General features: G+C 41.0%; 3 protein-coding genes across 5 annotated transcripts; 2 read left to right on the forward strand and 1 right to left on the reverse strand.

The window, feature by feature from the left end:
• Positions 1-1,302: 1,302 nt before the first annotated feature.
• On the forward strand, positions 1,303-3,927 carry sp9 (sp9 transcription factor). The gene is made up of 2 exons (XM_058081210.2): positions 1,303-1,457; positions 1,537-3,927. The coding sequence occupies exons 1-2, from the start codon at positions 1,437-1,439 to the stop codon at positions 2,845-2,847; spliced, it is 1,332 nt and encodes a 443-aa protein (XP_057937193.1). The 5' UTR covers positions 1,303-1,436; the 3' UTR covers positions 2,848-3,927.
• Positions 3,242-9,409, reverse strand: cirsr (corepressor of RBPJ and splicing regulator). The gene is made up of 10 exons (XM_058081213.2): positions 9,242-9,409; positions 8,654-8,748; positions 8,490-8,563; positions 8,364-8,377; positions 8,199-8,263; positions 8,080-8,128; positions 6,571-6,691; positions 5,645-5,751; positions 5,300-5,385; positions 3,242-5,152 (listed from the first exon to the last, which is right to left on the reverse strand). Exons 1-10 carry the CDS (start codon positions 9,311-9,313, stop codon positions 4,576-4,578), a joined length of 1,260 nt encoding a protein of 419 aa, XP_057937196.2. The 5' UTR covers positions 9,314-9,409; the 3' UTR covers positions 3,242-4,575.
• Positions 9,410-9,444: 35 nt separating this feature from the next.
• scrn3 (secernin 3) lies at positions 9,445-14,356 on the forward strand. 3 transcript variants are annotated; one of them, XM_058081211.2, is made up of 9 exons: positions 9,445-9,670; positions 9,760-9,808; positions 9,965-10,153; positions 10,255-10,436; positions 11,180-11,379; positions 12,561-12,773; positions 12,844-13,006; positions 13,765-13,948; positions 14,018-14,356. In XM_058081211.2, exons 3-9 carry the CDS (start codon positions 9,998-10,000, stop codon positions 14,180-14,182), a joined length of 1,263 nt encoding a protein of 420 aa, XP_057937194.2. In that variant the 5' UTR covers positions 9,445-9,670; positions 9,760-9,808; positions 9,965-9,997; the 3' UTR covers positions 14,183-14,356. The 3 variants fall into 3 exon arrangements, with proteins under 3 accessions (XP_057937194.2, XP_078651140.1, XP_057937195.2); XM_078795014.1 differs by having other exon boundaries at positions 9,445-9,669; positions 9,764-9,808; XM_058081212.2 differs by lacking the exon at positions 9,760-9,808.
• The last annotated feature ends 50 nt before the right edge of the window (positions 14,357-14,406 follow it).

Raw genomic sequence — 14,406 nt, forward strand, 5'->3', positions numbered from 1 at the left:
GTTTAAGGTACATTGATCAATCTAATCGCGTGTAATGGGGTCCTAATTGGCGCGCGCGGGAGCGGAGACGAATGCTTAACTTTACATCGTCAAGGAGCATCTTTATAAAAAAAAAAAAAAAAAAAAACATATTTAGACGTACTTTGCTTTTAAATATGAAATGGGTGTTTTTTCTAAATGTTTTTTTTATTATTATGTATTATTGTCTTCAAAGCGAGGGGTTGACATTGAGACAAACGGGTTGGGTATTATGATTATTATCACGTGCATTTACAATAGAAAGGAAGCTTATAACGTACAATTAAAATTAAACATACTGCACATTAAAAAATAATTTATTGACTAAATTGAGATGGCAATATTACTGTTTTTTTTTTTTTTACCTTTACATAAATGATGCTGTGTCGCCTGCCACCATTAATGCTCCGTAATGGCACATTTTTTGCCCGTTTTGAATGCCGTAATGCTTTTCTTAAAATGTATAATTCACATGAAGAGTGCTGGCGTTATTATGCCATTATCATCCAGCGATATCCGGAATGTGACATTTAAAAAAAAATTAAGAAAAGTGGTTCAATTGTGGTGATGATTTAACATGGATGTTGACTGACTTTAAAAAAAAAAGATAAATGGTAATTTTGGTAGCAAAATGCATGTGGTTGTGACAGCTCATAACTGAGGCCTGTCAGTAAAAAAAATATCAATGACGTGCACATATCGTGTACTTTTATATTTCATATATTTAATAAATACTGGTAATAAATGCTGGTAAATATTCAGTTGTACCCCCTTTTCTGGCATCGATGTGCTCATTTAAATAAAAACAATACATAAAAATATATATATTCTATGTCGCTTTACCTCAGCTATCACGGTTTTAATGCTGTGATGAAGTCATCAGCTGTCTTTTGGGATCAGCGTTTTCTCAATGATGTGATGGGAATGCTAAAAAACACAGAAAACAAACAGAAAAAGTCAACCAAAAAGCACAATAAATACAAATCTTACCTCTTAACAAAGATAAATCCAAAAAATCTAACAATACGGTGATCATTCGTGTAAGATTTCAATAAAAAAATGTATATGTCGCCATTAAAAAAACGTCAAATCCAGTCTGCTATATGCGAGCCTGAGAGGAGGCTGAGAAGCAGCTGTTTGTAGGCGGGGCTCGAGGAATCCTCCACGAGCGCTCGCAGCTCCGATTGGCTGACTGGTGCGGTTGTCCCGGAAGTCGCTTTGTGATTGGCTACGACTCCCAGCCGAGCTCTACTTCAAAACAAGAGGCTCGCTTACCTACTAAAAGTAGTGCCGGCAGACAGGAGCCGCAACAGAACCCGTGTTGACCCGAATCACAGCACGGAGGCGCTGGATCACAACCGGTTCCGAGTAGAGTTAGAGATCGAGAAGTTTTCCCAGCACAGGACCACAACTCGGATATGGCTACCTCCATTCTCGGGGTGAGTTGTTTGTTGTTTTTTGAGCGTCGAACGTTGTTTCCTTGCTTGTTTTAAGTGAAACTTTGTTGCTTGTTAAAAGGAAGAGCCTCGGTTTGGAACGACACCCTTAGCAATGCTGGCTGCCACCTGCAACAAAATCGGAAACACGAGCCCTCTCACGACTTTACCCGAATCCAGCGCCTTCTCCAAAGGTGGATTTCACCCGTGGAAGCGGTCCTCGTCCAGCTGCAACTTGGGCTCGGCGCTCCCCGGCTTCACGGTGGCGACGAGCCGCGCCTCCACCGGACTAACGCCGACGAGCGGCGCCGGCAGCAGCGCCTTCTGCTTGGCCTCCACATCCCCGACCTCGGCCGCCTTCTCCACCGAGTACAGCGGCTTGTTCTCCAACAGCAGCGGCGGCGGCGGAGTGGTCTCGGCTCAGGAGTCCGGTCAGTCCGCCTTCATCTCCAAGGTGCACACCTCCGCGGAGAGCCTCTACCCCCGTGTGGGGATGGCGCACCCGTACGAATCGTGGTACAAGTCCGGGTTCCACTCCACCATCTCCGGGGACGTGGCGAACGGCGCGTCGTCCTGGTGGGATGTCCACACCAACCCCGGGTCGTGGCTTGACGTGCAGAACCCGGCGGGGACACTCCAGGGCTCGCTTCACTCCGGCACCCCGCAGGCGATCCACTCCCAGCTGAGCGGCTACAACGCGGACTTCTCCTCTCTCACCCACTCGGCCTTCAGCTCCACGGGGATCAGCCCCACCGCGTCTCACCTGCTGTCCACCGGGCAGCACCTGCTGGCCCAGGACGGCTTCAAGACGGTCCTGCCCGCGTACACGGACGCTTCTGCGGCCACCGCCATGATTTCAGGCGGCAGCTCGGGGATAAGTAGTTCCACGCGGTCGTCCAGGCGGTACTCCGGCAGGGCCACGTGTGACTGCCCCAATTGCCAGGAGGCCGAGCGGCTCGGCCCCGCCGGGGCCAGCCTGCGGAGGAAGGGACTCCACAGCTGCCACATCCCAGGCTGCGGCAAGGTGTACGGCAAGACGTCGCACCTGAAGGCGCACCTGAGGTGGCACACGGGCGAGCGGCCCTTCGTGTGCAACTGGCTCTTCTGCGGCAAGCGCTTCACACGCTCCGACGAGCTGCAGAGACACCTGAGGACCCACACCGGCGAGAAGCGCTTCGCCTGCCCGGTGTGCAACAAGCGCTTCATGCGGAGCGACCACCTGAGCAAACACATCAAGACGCACACGGCGGGAGGGGGCGGCAAGAAGGGCAGCGACAGTGACACCGACACCAGCAACCTGGAGACGCCCAGGTCCGAGTCCCCGGACCTTATTTTGGAAGGGGTCAATCCCAGGATCACGGTTAAGGACCAGTCCCCTCACGACGAGCCCTGATGGGGGGGGGGGGGGGGGGGGACCCTCGATGCAAACTGCAGAAATAAAACATAAAAACGGGTCTTGTTGAACATAAGGGAATATTCTTCATCAATGTTGAATTGCTGAGGAAAAAGTGGAGCTGAAGTTGGACAATGTGAGTTGCATCTTGTATAAAAGTATGTGTTCATCTCATCTTCTTGTTGTTTTCATTCGTGAGGCTGTCCTGGAACATCAGGGAGTTTACCTTTCAATGCACTTTGTGGATATTCTATGTATGTGAACAGCTTTTTTTTTTTTGGAAAAGTTTTATTTCTTTGCTAAAATATCTATATATAAATGTTTACCTGTATAAATTCACACGTATAAGACTTTCATTTTAAAGTCATTAAAAACACATCCAAAAGGCTGTTATGGTGTGATGAAAGATTTTATATTTAGATTTAATTTTATTCATTCCCTAAAAAAATCTCCAGATAAATACAAGGATTTTCATTTTTAATTGGAATAGAATAATTGAGTGTTCAATGTGGCGTTAAAAAAATGCAAATGCTGTTGAATGCTATTAATTAGGATTTTGGAGCACATGGAAAAACCCCTTGGGTCTTGTATTTTCAGATTAGGGATTCATGTTTGATCAAATGTCGAATTCATCTCATGAGATATTTTCTTCACTTTCGCCTTTCCACAGCGGTTTGATAACAAAGCTCTTATAATACCTGTCAATTGTTCCAATTATTTGCGGTTGCTGTCATTTGCACAGCAGGAAGTTTAAAAAAAATGGCAATTTAAAATAGTGAATGAGCAAGAGTCACGTGAATTTATGATTTTGAAATGTTTTTTTTCCCTGGGCTGGGTGAAACATTATTTGAATATCCAGGGCTTGAAATTGAAAAGTTTTTTTTTTATTATAAAGGATGCTTTTTAAGTTGTTTTATGTACATTGGGGGAGAAATGCATGGGGCCTTTTTTCTTGTTGTGGATGTTGACTACAAATTTTTAAAAAAGGGGACTACTTTTCTTCAACACGTGCGCACTAGTACATTTAAGTTTGATAAAATATATGTACAATCAAATCACATTTATCTGGATACATTTAAATACAAGACCAAATAAAAAGTAAATTATTTACACACATTATTTATCGTATGATGTCTAAACAAAAAATAAATCCAGTAATGTCCAGATTTGTTATGCTTTAAAAGCAGTGTATGAGCAGGATTTACAGATGTATTAAAAATAAAAAGTCAACCGGAGTCTACTTTGATTTTTATTAAAACCCAATTTTAAAATTAGTACACTATGACTTGAATATCCGATTTTAATCTTAAACGGCAAAATACAAAAATGTGGAGGGTGCTTGGAAGGGGGAATGGGCAGAAACGAGTATTGGAATGTTGAAAAACTCCTGAATTATGATTTAATTTGGATGAGAACATTGTCCTGTGTCCTACTGAAAGCTTAAGTATTTTGTTTATTATACGTATACATACTGTATACATATATATACACACACATGACGACTGGAGTTGAAAGGTTTTCTCGAGGTAATCTGACCATCGAAATGTTTTCTTTGAGCGGCTCAAGGCTGCAGATTGCTGCCGATGGGGTTTTGAGTTAAATACTTTGTCCACTGACGCCCTCTACTGGCGATAAGAGACATGCATGCCGCTCAACAAGGGTGATGAACACCACTTGAGACTTTTAAAAGAAAAAAAAAATCAACTGAGATTTAAGAGGAAAAAGCAGTTAGTGTTTTCTTTGGGTCCTGTCGTGGCTTCGTCCACTTCCTGCTCGCTCCCTGCTTCTACTCCTCTCATCCGCCGTCCTTCCTCGCCTCCCGTCGGCATCTGCTCTGTGATGCCGCTCCCTGCTTCTCTGGTCGCTCCTGCTCCGATCTCGCTTTCTGTCCTGACTTCTGTCTGGCGCCTTCTTCTTGCTCTCTGGACTTCGTCCTCTGTCGCCCCGTGTTTGTTGATGTTCTCCAGATGCCGCTTGAGGCCGCTTGCGTGATGATGTGTGAGGGCTCGCCCATCGACTCCTGCGAGAAGACTTTCTGTGACTCTTGTCTCGCCTCTCGGAGCTTTCATCCCTGTGGGACGCCGCCTTCTTCTTGCTCCTGTTTCCCTTCTGGCTCTTTAAGTTGCCGTGGTTGTCCGAGTCGGAGTCGCTGGAGCCGTGGGATGAGTCGCTGCTGCTGCTGCTGCTACTGCTGGAACTGTCACTGCTGTCGCGCTTCTTCTTCTGCTGCTTCTTCTTGCTCTTCTTCTTTTCTTTTTTACTCTTCTTCTTCTTGGACTTTTGCTTTTCCAGACGATCCAGCTTCCTGTCAAACGTGAAGGCTTCATAATTCACTTGTTGAGCAGTAAGTACATTGGACAAAATGTTTGTAGAGTAACATTCATTTGAAGTACTTGTCAATATGATGATATTATTATGATATGTATTATTGTTAAAAATGTATTTTTTTCACCTGAGGAGTTTCCGTTTTTGTTTAGTTGTTAGGGATTTTAAAAATTCCACCTCTGGATCTTCTTCCTGATCACTTGCGACAAAGTCCTGAAAAAACAAACAAAAAAAGTTAAAACACAAAATACATGCATATAGTACATATAGAAAGTACACTAGAGTTTCTCCATGACAAGATAAACATAAACGACCCTTACATTTGTAATTTGAGCACCTGACATTGCATAGGCGTTAGTGCGGATGAATGAGCTACGTGACGGCGACTCTGAAGCTAAGCCTGCCCTCTTCCAAGGGCACATTGTGTGTGTGTGTGTGTGTGAGAAAATGACTGTGTGAGCAAGACAATTACCTGCACTGGATCACAAGCGGTGGCATTCCGATCAAGGACACATTTCTTCAGGGCAAACCCACTGTTACGCATCTCCGCCATTAGCGCAGAGGGGTGCATCGACGGACCTGTTAGTGCAAATCACAGTATCACAGCGTCATTGATGGCAGACCCTGGCCAGCCGCACATTCCCTGGGAATTTCGGGGTTGGGGGGTGGGGGGGCGGCTTTGTTAACGGGACAAAACATCAAAAACATCAACATCAAATCATCACTCTGCTTCCGGCTGAGCAAATCATAGAATACCATGCTCTGCCAAAGCAGCAGTTAGGGTGGAAATCAGAATACACAATAATTACCCCCCCCCTCTCTCTCCCAACAGCCTCCCAGCCAGCCCCTCTTCTGCGTCCACATTCCCGCCTCTGACTGGACTCTCCCGGGGTAAAACGTGATTGCTGGCTGATTGCACAACTGAGCGCGCTCAGGGCTGAAAGCTGATGAAAATGTTGATGTAGATGTAAGTCAGGCGATTGTGATGGCCACTCGTCCAGCATTTAGTCTTCAACCACAATTTGGTGGATTTTGGAGAGTATGCTTGGGATCGTTGTACTCTTGGAAGGTCCAGGTGGTACCCGTTGATCCGTCCTAATCAAATATGACGACATTCCAACTACCGTATCACTGCTGTCAGGAGAACCACAGTATAGAGTGCAGTGGCCCAGCAAGGTGCACTGTATCCGGGCACGTTCTCCGGTGTGACGCCACGGAGGTCTCTGGCAAACATTCTATTCTATATAGACAAGACGCACGTCCACATCGTGCTGAATAAAAGTACATGATAAATATACAGCAAATGTGAGCTTGATGCGAGTCACACACATCAGTTGGGACCCCCCCCCCCAACAAGTGAATAAAAAAACAAAACAAAAGATGGCAACAGGTACGTACCTGCCCCCTCCTCCATCGCCATAGAGCTGGCGTTGATGCCTGACAGTCCAAACAGAGGGCATTCTCTGTCCGTGTTGACATGGCCCCACTTGTGACATTTGATGCAGCGCACGTTGCGCACCTGGAAATGGAACACACCATTCAGTAACGCAGCAACAGGAATGACACAATAAGGTTTTGTTTTTACAGGACCGACAATGGATTCAATTTGACTTCATGGATGAGGGCCACGTAGTGAAAAATGAAAGCATGCAACGTTGCCACTCTGATATGATATTTTGTTACATATGCTAAGAACTCGTACACATCTCGAGACTCAGCTTTAAGTCATACAGAAAAAGCATATTAGTATGAACTTTTCCTGTTTCCCCCCCCCATGTTTGCTATATTTAAATTTAGCAAATAATACAACTTTATTCATTAATAATGTGCGGAAATGTTTCTTTTTGTAATATTATGACTTTATTCCTGTAATACTCCATCTTTTTCCCCAACCAAGATTTCTAAAAAATTGCTATCGTCATTCACAATCCTTATGTCAAACATGAACACATATTTCTCTCCTTTCTCGGTGCATTATAACAGGAGAAAATAAGTTAATATGATATAGCTAACAATGCGCATCATTAGGACACAGCTATCTCTGTGAAGCCGTCTAAAAACGTTGCATGGTTTGACATCCATGCATTAACATGTACACGGATGATAACATGGAATAGTTGCAGTATGTGGCCATATTGTGATAATTCAAAACAGTACCAAAAGTTACTTTCCAAGTGTGTTGATACACATACTTATGCTCCTTCCGTCAACAACAGCAGCAGAGATAAAGCAAAAACACATACGATGTCCACTCTAATTCGGGGTGGCTTCCAACACAAGAGGTGTGCTCCAGTCCTCAGGTAAAAAATGCTGACGGTAAACCAGCATCATGTTGAGACTTTGCAGGGAAATTTACAGCTAGGTATCCACTCTTGTGTCTGGGGATGACGCTGAGACTAGCGATGCGTCGTGTTAGTCCGCCAGATAAATATAATTGTTCATGTTGGCTGCTATAATAATATAGCTGTAGCTTGGTACATATAGACAAACAACCATTCACACTCACATTCATACCTAAGGACAATTTGGAGTCGCCAATTAACCTAGCATGTTTTTGGAATGTGGGAGGAAACCGGAGTACCCGGAGAAAACCCACGCATTCACGGGGAGAACATGCAAACTCCACACAGAGATGACTATAATGTGATGATATATGTAATTATATAATACAAGTATGAACAATACATGTACATAAAATTACGTCTTGTTAGATTTTATTTTATTTTTCACTCTTAAAATTACTGCTATTTTTTTCCATTTTTGCTGCTGTTTCTGTAGTTTTCATGTTGAATTACATGTTTACAATAAGCCACGGGCCAAAAAATAAAAAAATAAATCCAGCTCTGGGCCACAATAATAATATGTAATTTATTTGTAAGCAGGCAACAAAGCAAGCAGGCATGTTACCTGGATTCCAAAGGGCTGATCTCTGATATTCATGTCGTCCTTTGCATATCTGCAAAAGTAATGTGCTCATCAGAAGTGTTACAAGTATTACAACCTTTGTTGGGTGTACTTTGGTTTACTTTTCTCTTGGAGCCCCCTTCTGCCATTCAAATTTATAGTCTTCTTCTCCTCCTGCTCCTCCCTCCTGAAGGAAAAAAAGAACACAATTATCACAATTTTCGTATGTAAATGATAAAAGGGAAATCTTGTCAGATTGTAGAGTTTGATTATTTGCTCTACTTTACCTCTGCCTTCTCTTCTGCAGCACGGACAAGGATCATAGCAAGGAAGAGGAAAACAAGTATCAGAACTCAATGTGACCATTAAAACCTCCAAGATTCCATTCCCTTCATTATGAAGACATTGTTTACCTTTCTTTGCTCCCGGTGGAGCCTCATACATGAAATTGAGGCCATTTTTAACACGGTCATCCCCCATCAACACTCTGTAGGTGAAAAAGACAACATGAACTGAAGGCTGACAGCACAAACACTTATTTGTAAAAGTAGAGAAGCAAAATGTTTAAATGGGGTACCTGTTGTTGTATGTGTCCTGCTCCTTCAGGTACGCCTGCATCAGGTCCTCCTGCTTTCGCTTCTCGAAAGTCAACTTCTGCTCTTGTATCCATACCTGCACAGAATGGATACATTTAACTGATCAGTGACAACCACAGGTAGATGGCAGGCCTATGGGAAATGCTGCATACATAATGTACACTGTCAGTATAATACATTTTGACATGTAGACATTACAAAGTGCTTTGTACAACCATGTTTTGTGTTCAATGCGTTTCCCATCATCTACAAACAACATATCGAATTAAATAAAGCAGCAGCTCAGTTTGAAACTCGCCATTTGGTATGCTAACAGCAATGCTAACCTGCTATTCCTGACAGCACCCTATAGGGTCAAAGAACAATAAAGGCGGGATAAAGCACAGTTTAGCGTTCTCGTTTATGGACGTACGAGTCGCCATTACTTAAAACCTATTGCTTGACAAATGCAAAAACAACCGATGTTCGCGTGGCAAGTCCAAACAAGCTAAGCTAGGCTAGGCCGGGTATGCTAGCCAGCCAAACGGTTTGCGTTTAAGTTTGAAACTGAAACGTCAACTTTCACTTACCTTTTTGATATTAGACTTCGACGCTGGGTGGAAATCCTTTTTACACATAAAATTCGCAAAAGACTTCCCCATCACTGCTCATCTAACGACTGCAAGTCGAGGTTAAAAGTATTTTAGCTAACGCTTGTTGACGATATACCTTCCGGAAGTACACAAGACGGAAGCGGAAGCTTAGATTTTTTTTATTGCCCAAAAACATTTGAAAATAAATCAGTATCACTTTATTGCGACTGAACATCATATATAAGAAGAATAAACATAAAAAATTAAATTAAAGTAAGTTCGACTCATTTATTGTAAGATCTTTGTAAGACTGGAAGTCACAACAAGCAGTGCCGTCACACCGCAGGAGTGTCGTAAATCTCAGCTAGCTTGAGGGAATGGAGTAAAACAACGTGCTGTCATCCGTTTCCAGTCTTAGCAATAAAGGTAAGAGTCACTTGTTTGTATTAAGACAGATTTTTTGGAAAAACTCGAAGGTGAATATTTTGTGAACGTGTCGCGAAAATTATTTATAGACGTGACGTGACGTCACTGACCGTCGTAAACAACGAGCCTTCAAAAACTGTAAGTCTTAACATTTTTGTAAAGCTTATTGCGGAACACAGTTGTCAACTGCATAATACAACATAAACAGTATTTGTATTCAATTTCGTTCAAAACGGCGTGCTGTCCTTGACATTTTGACTCATGCAATGTCAAATCTGATCATGTCCAATTCAGTTGAGCTGACTTCCGGTGCTGTAATGAGCCACCATGCGCCCATCTTCTTGTGACACCTTTGTGGCTCTTCCCCCCTCCACGGAAGGAGCACGCATCATTTTCGGGAAGAACTCTGACAGGCCGTGCGATGAAGTCCAGGAGGTGGTTTGCTTCCCTGCCTCAGACTACCAAGAGGGGTCAAAGGTGGAGGTGGGTGGCACATGTCAACCTCAGCTTTCCCCACATTGCATTTTGAAAATTTGATAACTGTTTTTGATAACCGTGTCATGTCATGGTGTCATGGTGAAAAGTGTACTTACATGGAGGTCGAGCAGGTTCCCCACACTTATGCAGTGGTTTTGAGCCGACCCGCATGGTTGTGGGGGGCAGAAATGGGCGCCAATGAGCACCAAGTGTGTATTGGCAATGAGGCGGTGTGGGGACGAGAGAGCGCTGATGGCGAGGAGGCTCTGCTAGGAATGGATCTTGTCAGGTATGACCTAAAACGGGTATGGAAGTAAAGCTATAATATTATGAGAAGAATATTTACAACAAATATTTCATATAGTTTAAATATTGTGAAAATAAAAAAAAAACATGCATATTAAAAATATGCTTTTTCACCCGGTTGAAACTTGTAGTATACTTGAAAAAAAAAAAAAGTTGCAATTTTAAATAAATAGACTCATAATATAATGAGGAAAAACAATGTCTTTTTAGTAGCATAAAGTTGAAATATTAAAGAAATTTTTTTTCCAAGAATTACTATATAAATTACTATATTATATTAAACAAATCACAGAGCTGTGGTTGTAATTTTTGGAATATTAGGTTGCATAAAATTTTATAATGTTATGAGAATGAAGTCAAAATATTATGGGAATAAAGTCCTAATATTCTTAAATTCTTATAATATAATTCTTATAATATGTATAATAATTCTTGTAATCTTAAATATTACAATCTTTAAGTTATAATATCATAGGAAACAAAAGAAGTTATAGTCTAGAGATAAAAAAAATAATAATGAGGAAAAAATGTAATTTTAGTATTCTGAGAAATATGAAACAAGTGTGTGATTGTGTCAACAGTCAACATTATGAGAAAACGAAGTTGTTATTTTTGGAAAACAAAGTTAGGGGGAAAAGTTCTAATATTGTGAGAATAACGTCAAAATATTAAGAGAAAAAAAATAAATAAATAATAATAATCGTGGGACCATAACCGTTTCCCCAGGCTTGCACTCGAGAGGGCGGACACTGCTGAGAAAGCGGTTCACGTCGTAGCTGAGCTGCTGGAGAAACACGGCCAAGGAGGATGCTGCTTGGAGGAAGAAGGTGGCTTCACTTACCACAACAGCTTCCTGATCTCAGACAGGAAGGAGGCGTGGGTGCTGGAGACCTCCGGGAAGCACTGGGCCGCGGAGAGAGTGGAAGGTAAACAGGAAGAAAATACGAAGGCCGGTGTTTGCTGTTTGTGCTGCCAATTGACGTTTGACAGGAAGTTTGCTGAGCTTGCAGTCATACGAGCCGATCCGCACAAACTGAAAGGAAATAATAATAATATTATTATTGTTGTTGTGACATGTGCAACTAATAGAAAGTTACAATGTTTATGCTTCTAGATATCATGTATTTACTAAAATACTATACACATGTACTAGCGATGATAATAATGTTCATTTTGGAGGCTTTCCCTCTTGATTTGTTGTACCTTTTTCCAAATATTTCTAATTTCTTCTTTTTATAGGGAGGATAAGAAGCATACGGATGGACTTTATTCCCACATTATAACTTTTTACCCAACCTAAATTAAAAAAAAATGACAACTTTTTGTTTTTGTTTTTTCCTCACAATATTATCACTTTTAAAAAGTAATATGTTTTTGTTTAATATCGCCACTCTTTGCTGCAAAAATAACATAATTTCATATTAGGACTTTATTCCCATAATATTTTGACTTCATTGTCATAACATTATAACATTTTCTGCAACCTAATATTCCAAAAATTACAACCACAACTTGGTGATTTAATATAATATAGTAATATTTCTTAAAAAAAACTTTTCTTTAATATTTCAACTTTATGCTACTAAAAAGACATTGTTTTTCCTCATAATATTATGAGTTTATTCTCATAAAATAGCGACTTTTTTCCTCTATTATTAGGACTTTATTCTCATAAAATTATAGCTTTTGGATTCGCTCATCTATTTGTTTCTCATCATATGATGACTATGAAAATGACACTATTTTTACTCGTAATATTATGTGTTTTTTCCAGTAGAGTACAACGTTTTCCGCTTATAATTTTGACTTTATTCTCAAAATTAGAGCTGTTTTCTTTTTTAATTTTCCTAATATTTCACCATTTTTCTTGTAAAGTTTTTGAATTCATTCTCAAAATTGTATAACTTTTCCCGCAACCACAACTTTATTCACTGATTTGTTTGATTCTCATAATTAACCGACTTGGATATTATATTATGACACAGGTGAGGCAAAGTGTATTTTACTTTGTGTGCACCAGAGGGCGCTTTTTTCTAAAATCTGGCTCCCTTTTGAAGTGTCTGCTTTGAGCTTTGTGAATGGTGTCATTTGTCCAATTCCTCCCCAGGTGGCTATCGCAACATCTCAAACGAGTACAGCATCACAACAAAGATTGACAAAGAACACCCAGACTTGCGCAAATACTCACAGAGTAAAGGTTGGTGGAACGGAAAGGCTGAGTTCAACTTCGCCGCCGTGTACTCCTACACGAAGACATCCAGAATCGAAGACTCTGGCAGTCGATACTGCGAAGGGAAGAAGTTGCTGGCAAAGAGCGATGGTAAGTCGGTGCACATCTTGGCGGCAAATATGGAGGAAAAACTGGTTTCTCACATTTCTTTCTTTTGGAGGGAGCATTTCCGCTCAAACGATGATGGACATCCTGAGGGATAAAGAGAGCGGCATCAATATGGAGGGCATGTTCATGACGACAGGCAGCATGGTGTCGGTGGTACCAATGGATCGGGATCTCCCGGGGGTTCACTATTTCACCGCCACTCCAGATCCTGAAAGGTACGGGACTACATCCGGGACGGGATTTTGGCACATCAACAATCTGGAATCTTCACACGTCATTGTTCATTCATTAAAGCACACATGGCCAAACGTCTTCCAGCAATGGCTAAAATAATGTATATAATAATAGTAAAATAGCAAAATAATATATTTATATTTTTATAATTTATATATATTTTTTATATAATATTTAAACGTAAACATTCAGATTCCTCATAGTTTATTATTGTATTAATTGTGACTTTTTGTAATTTTTTCATATTTTTTCATTTATTTTCATAATATTATAGCAATTTTTTCCAACTATTCCAGCAATGGCTAAAATAATGTATATAATAATAGTAAAATAGCAAAATAATATATTTATATTTGTTTAATTTATATATATTTTTTTATATAATATTTAAACGTAAACATTCAGATTCCTCATAGTTTATTATTGTACTTTTTGTCAATTTTTCATCTTATTTTTTCATTTATTTTCATAATATAGCATTTTTCTTATTTTTCATATTTCTTTCCAACTATTTCAACTTTCTACTTGGAAGTTTTCGTCTGATAATATTCTAACTTTATTTCTGTAATATTTTGACTGTACTTTGTACATTGTAACTTTTTCAGCAAAAATTACAAGTACAACTCAGTGATTTACTTGTTTTTCAGAATATTATGACTTAAAAAACAAAACAAAAACAAAATCACAGGAATGGAACAATAAGCTAAGAAAAGACCTAACGTCCTCTTTTGTACGACAGGTCTGTGTTCAAACCCTTTGTTTTCACGCAAAACGCCGACTGCGCTCTGAAGCAGACCACCTCTCCCAGTTACGGCCCCGACGACCCGGTAAAGCGGAAGCCGCGCTTCCAGAGCAAGCCCGACCGAAGGCACGAGCTGTTTAGCAAACACGAGGCGGTGGCCGCCATCATCGACGCACACAAGGTACACAAGCACACTTTCATCTCGTCACAAAAAACACTTATTCATACTCGTATCGGTTGTTCCCGGCAGGAGCGAGGAGGGAAGATCATGCTCGGCATGAGAAAGCTGGAAAGTGAGAGAATGAAAGCGATGGAAGAGATTCTCTGTCATGGCGTCAGGCAGCCTGATGTTGTGGTGGATGTGTTCTCAAGCTGCGTGAAGGACGAGATGGAGCTGTACAGCAAAGCCTTCTGACTGAATGGGCGCTGAGTGAGGACACTATTAGCAAATTCTACCTTTAGATTCACTGGTAAACATAAAGAAATCAGGAAAGATGCAAAAAGACAAAAATACAGCAATTGCAATTCTAAGATTTATTTCCAACAATTAATTAACAATAAATACACAGCACTGGCTTTATTAGAAATACTACAGGGTATCCACAAAGTATTATGTTTCCACGCTGTCATGTTCAAGAT

This window comes from Doryrhamphus excisus, linkage group LG12, assembly GCF_037039965.1.
Source record: "Doryrhamphus excisus strain RoL-2023G ecotype Guam linkage group LG12, RoL_Dexc_Guam_v1.1, whole genome shotgun sequence".
Classification (NCBI taxonomy): domain Eukaryota; kingdom Metazoa; phylum Chordata; class Actinopteri; order Syngnathiformes; family Syngnathidae; genus Doryrhamphus; species Doryrhamphus excisus.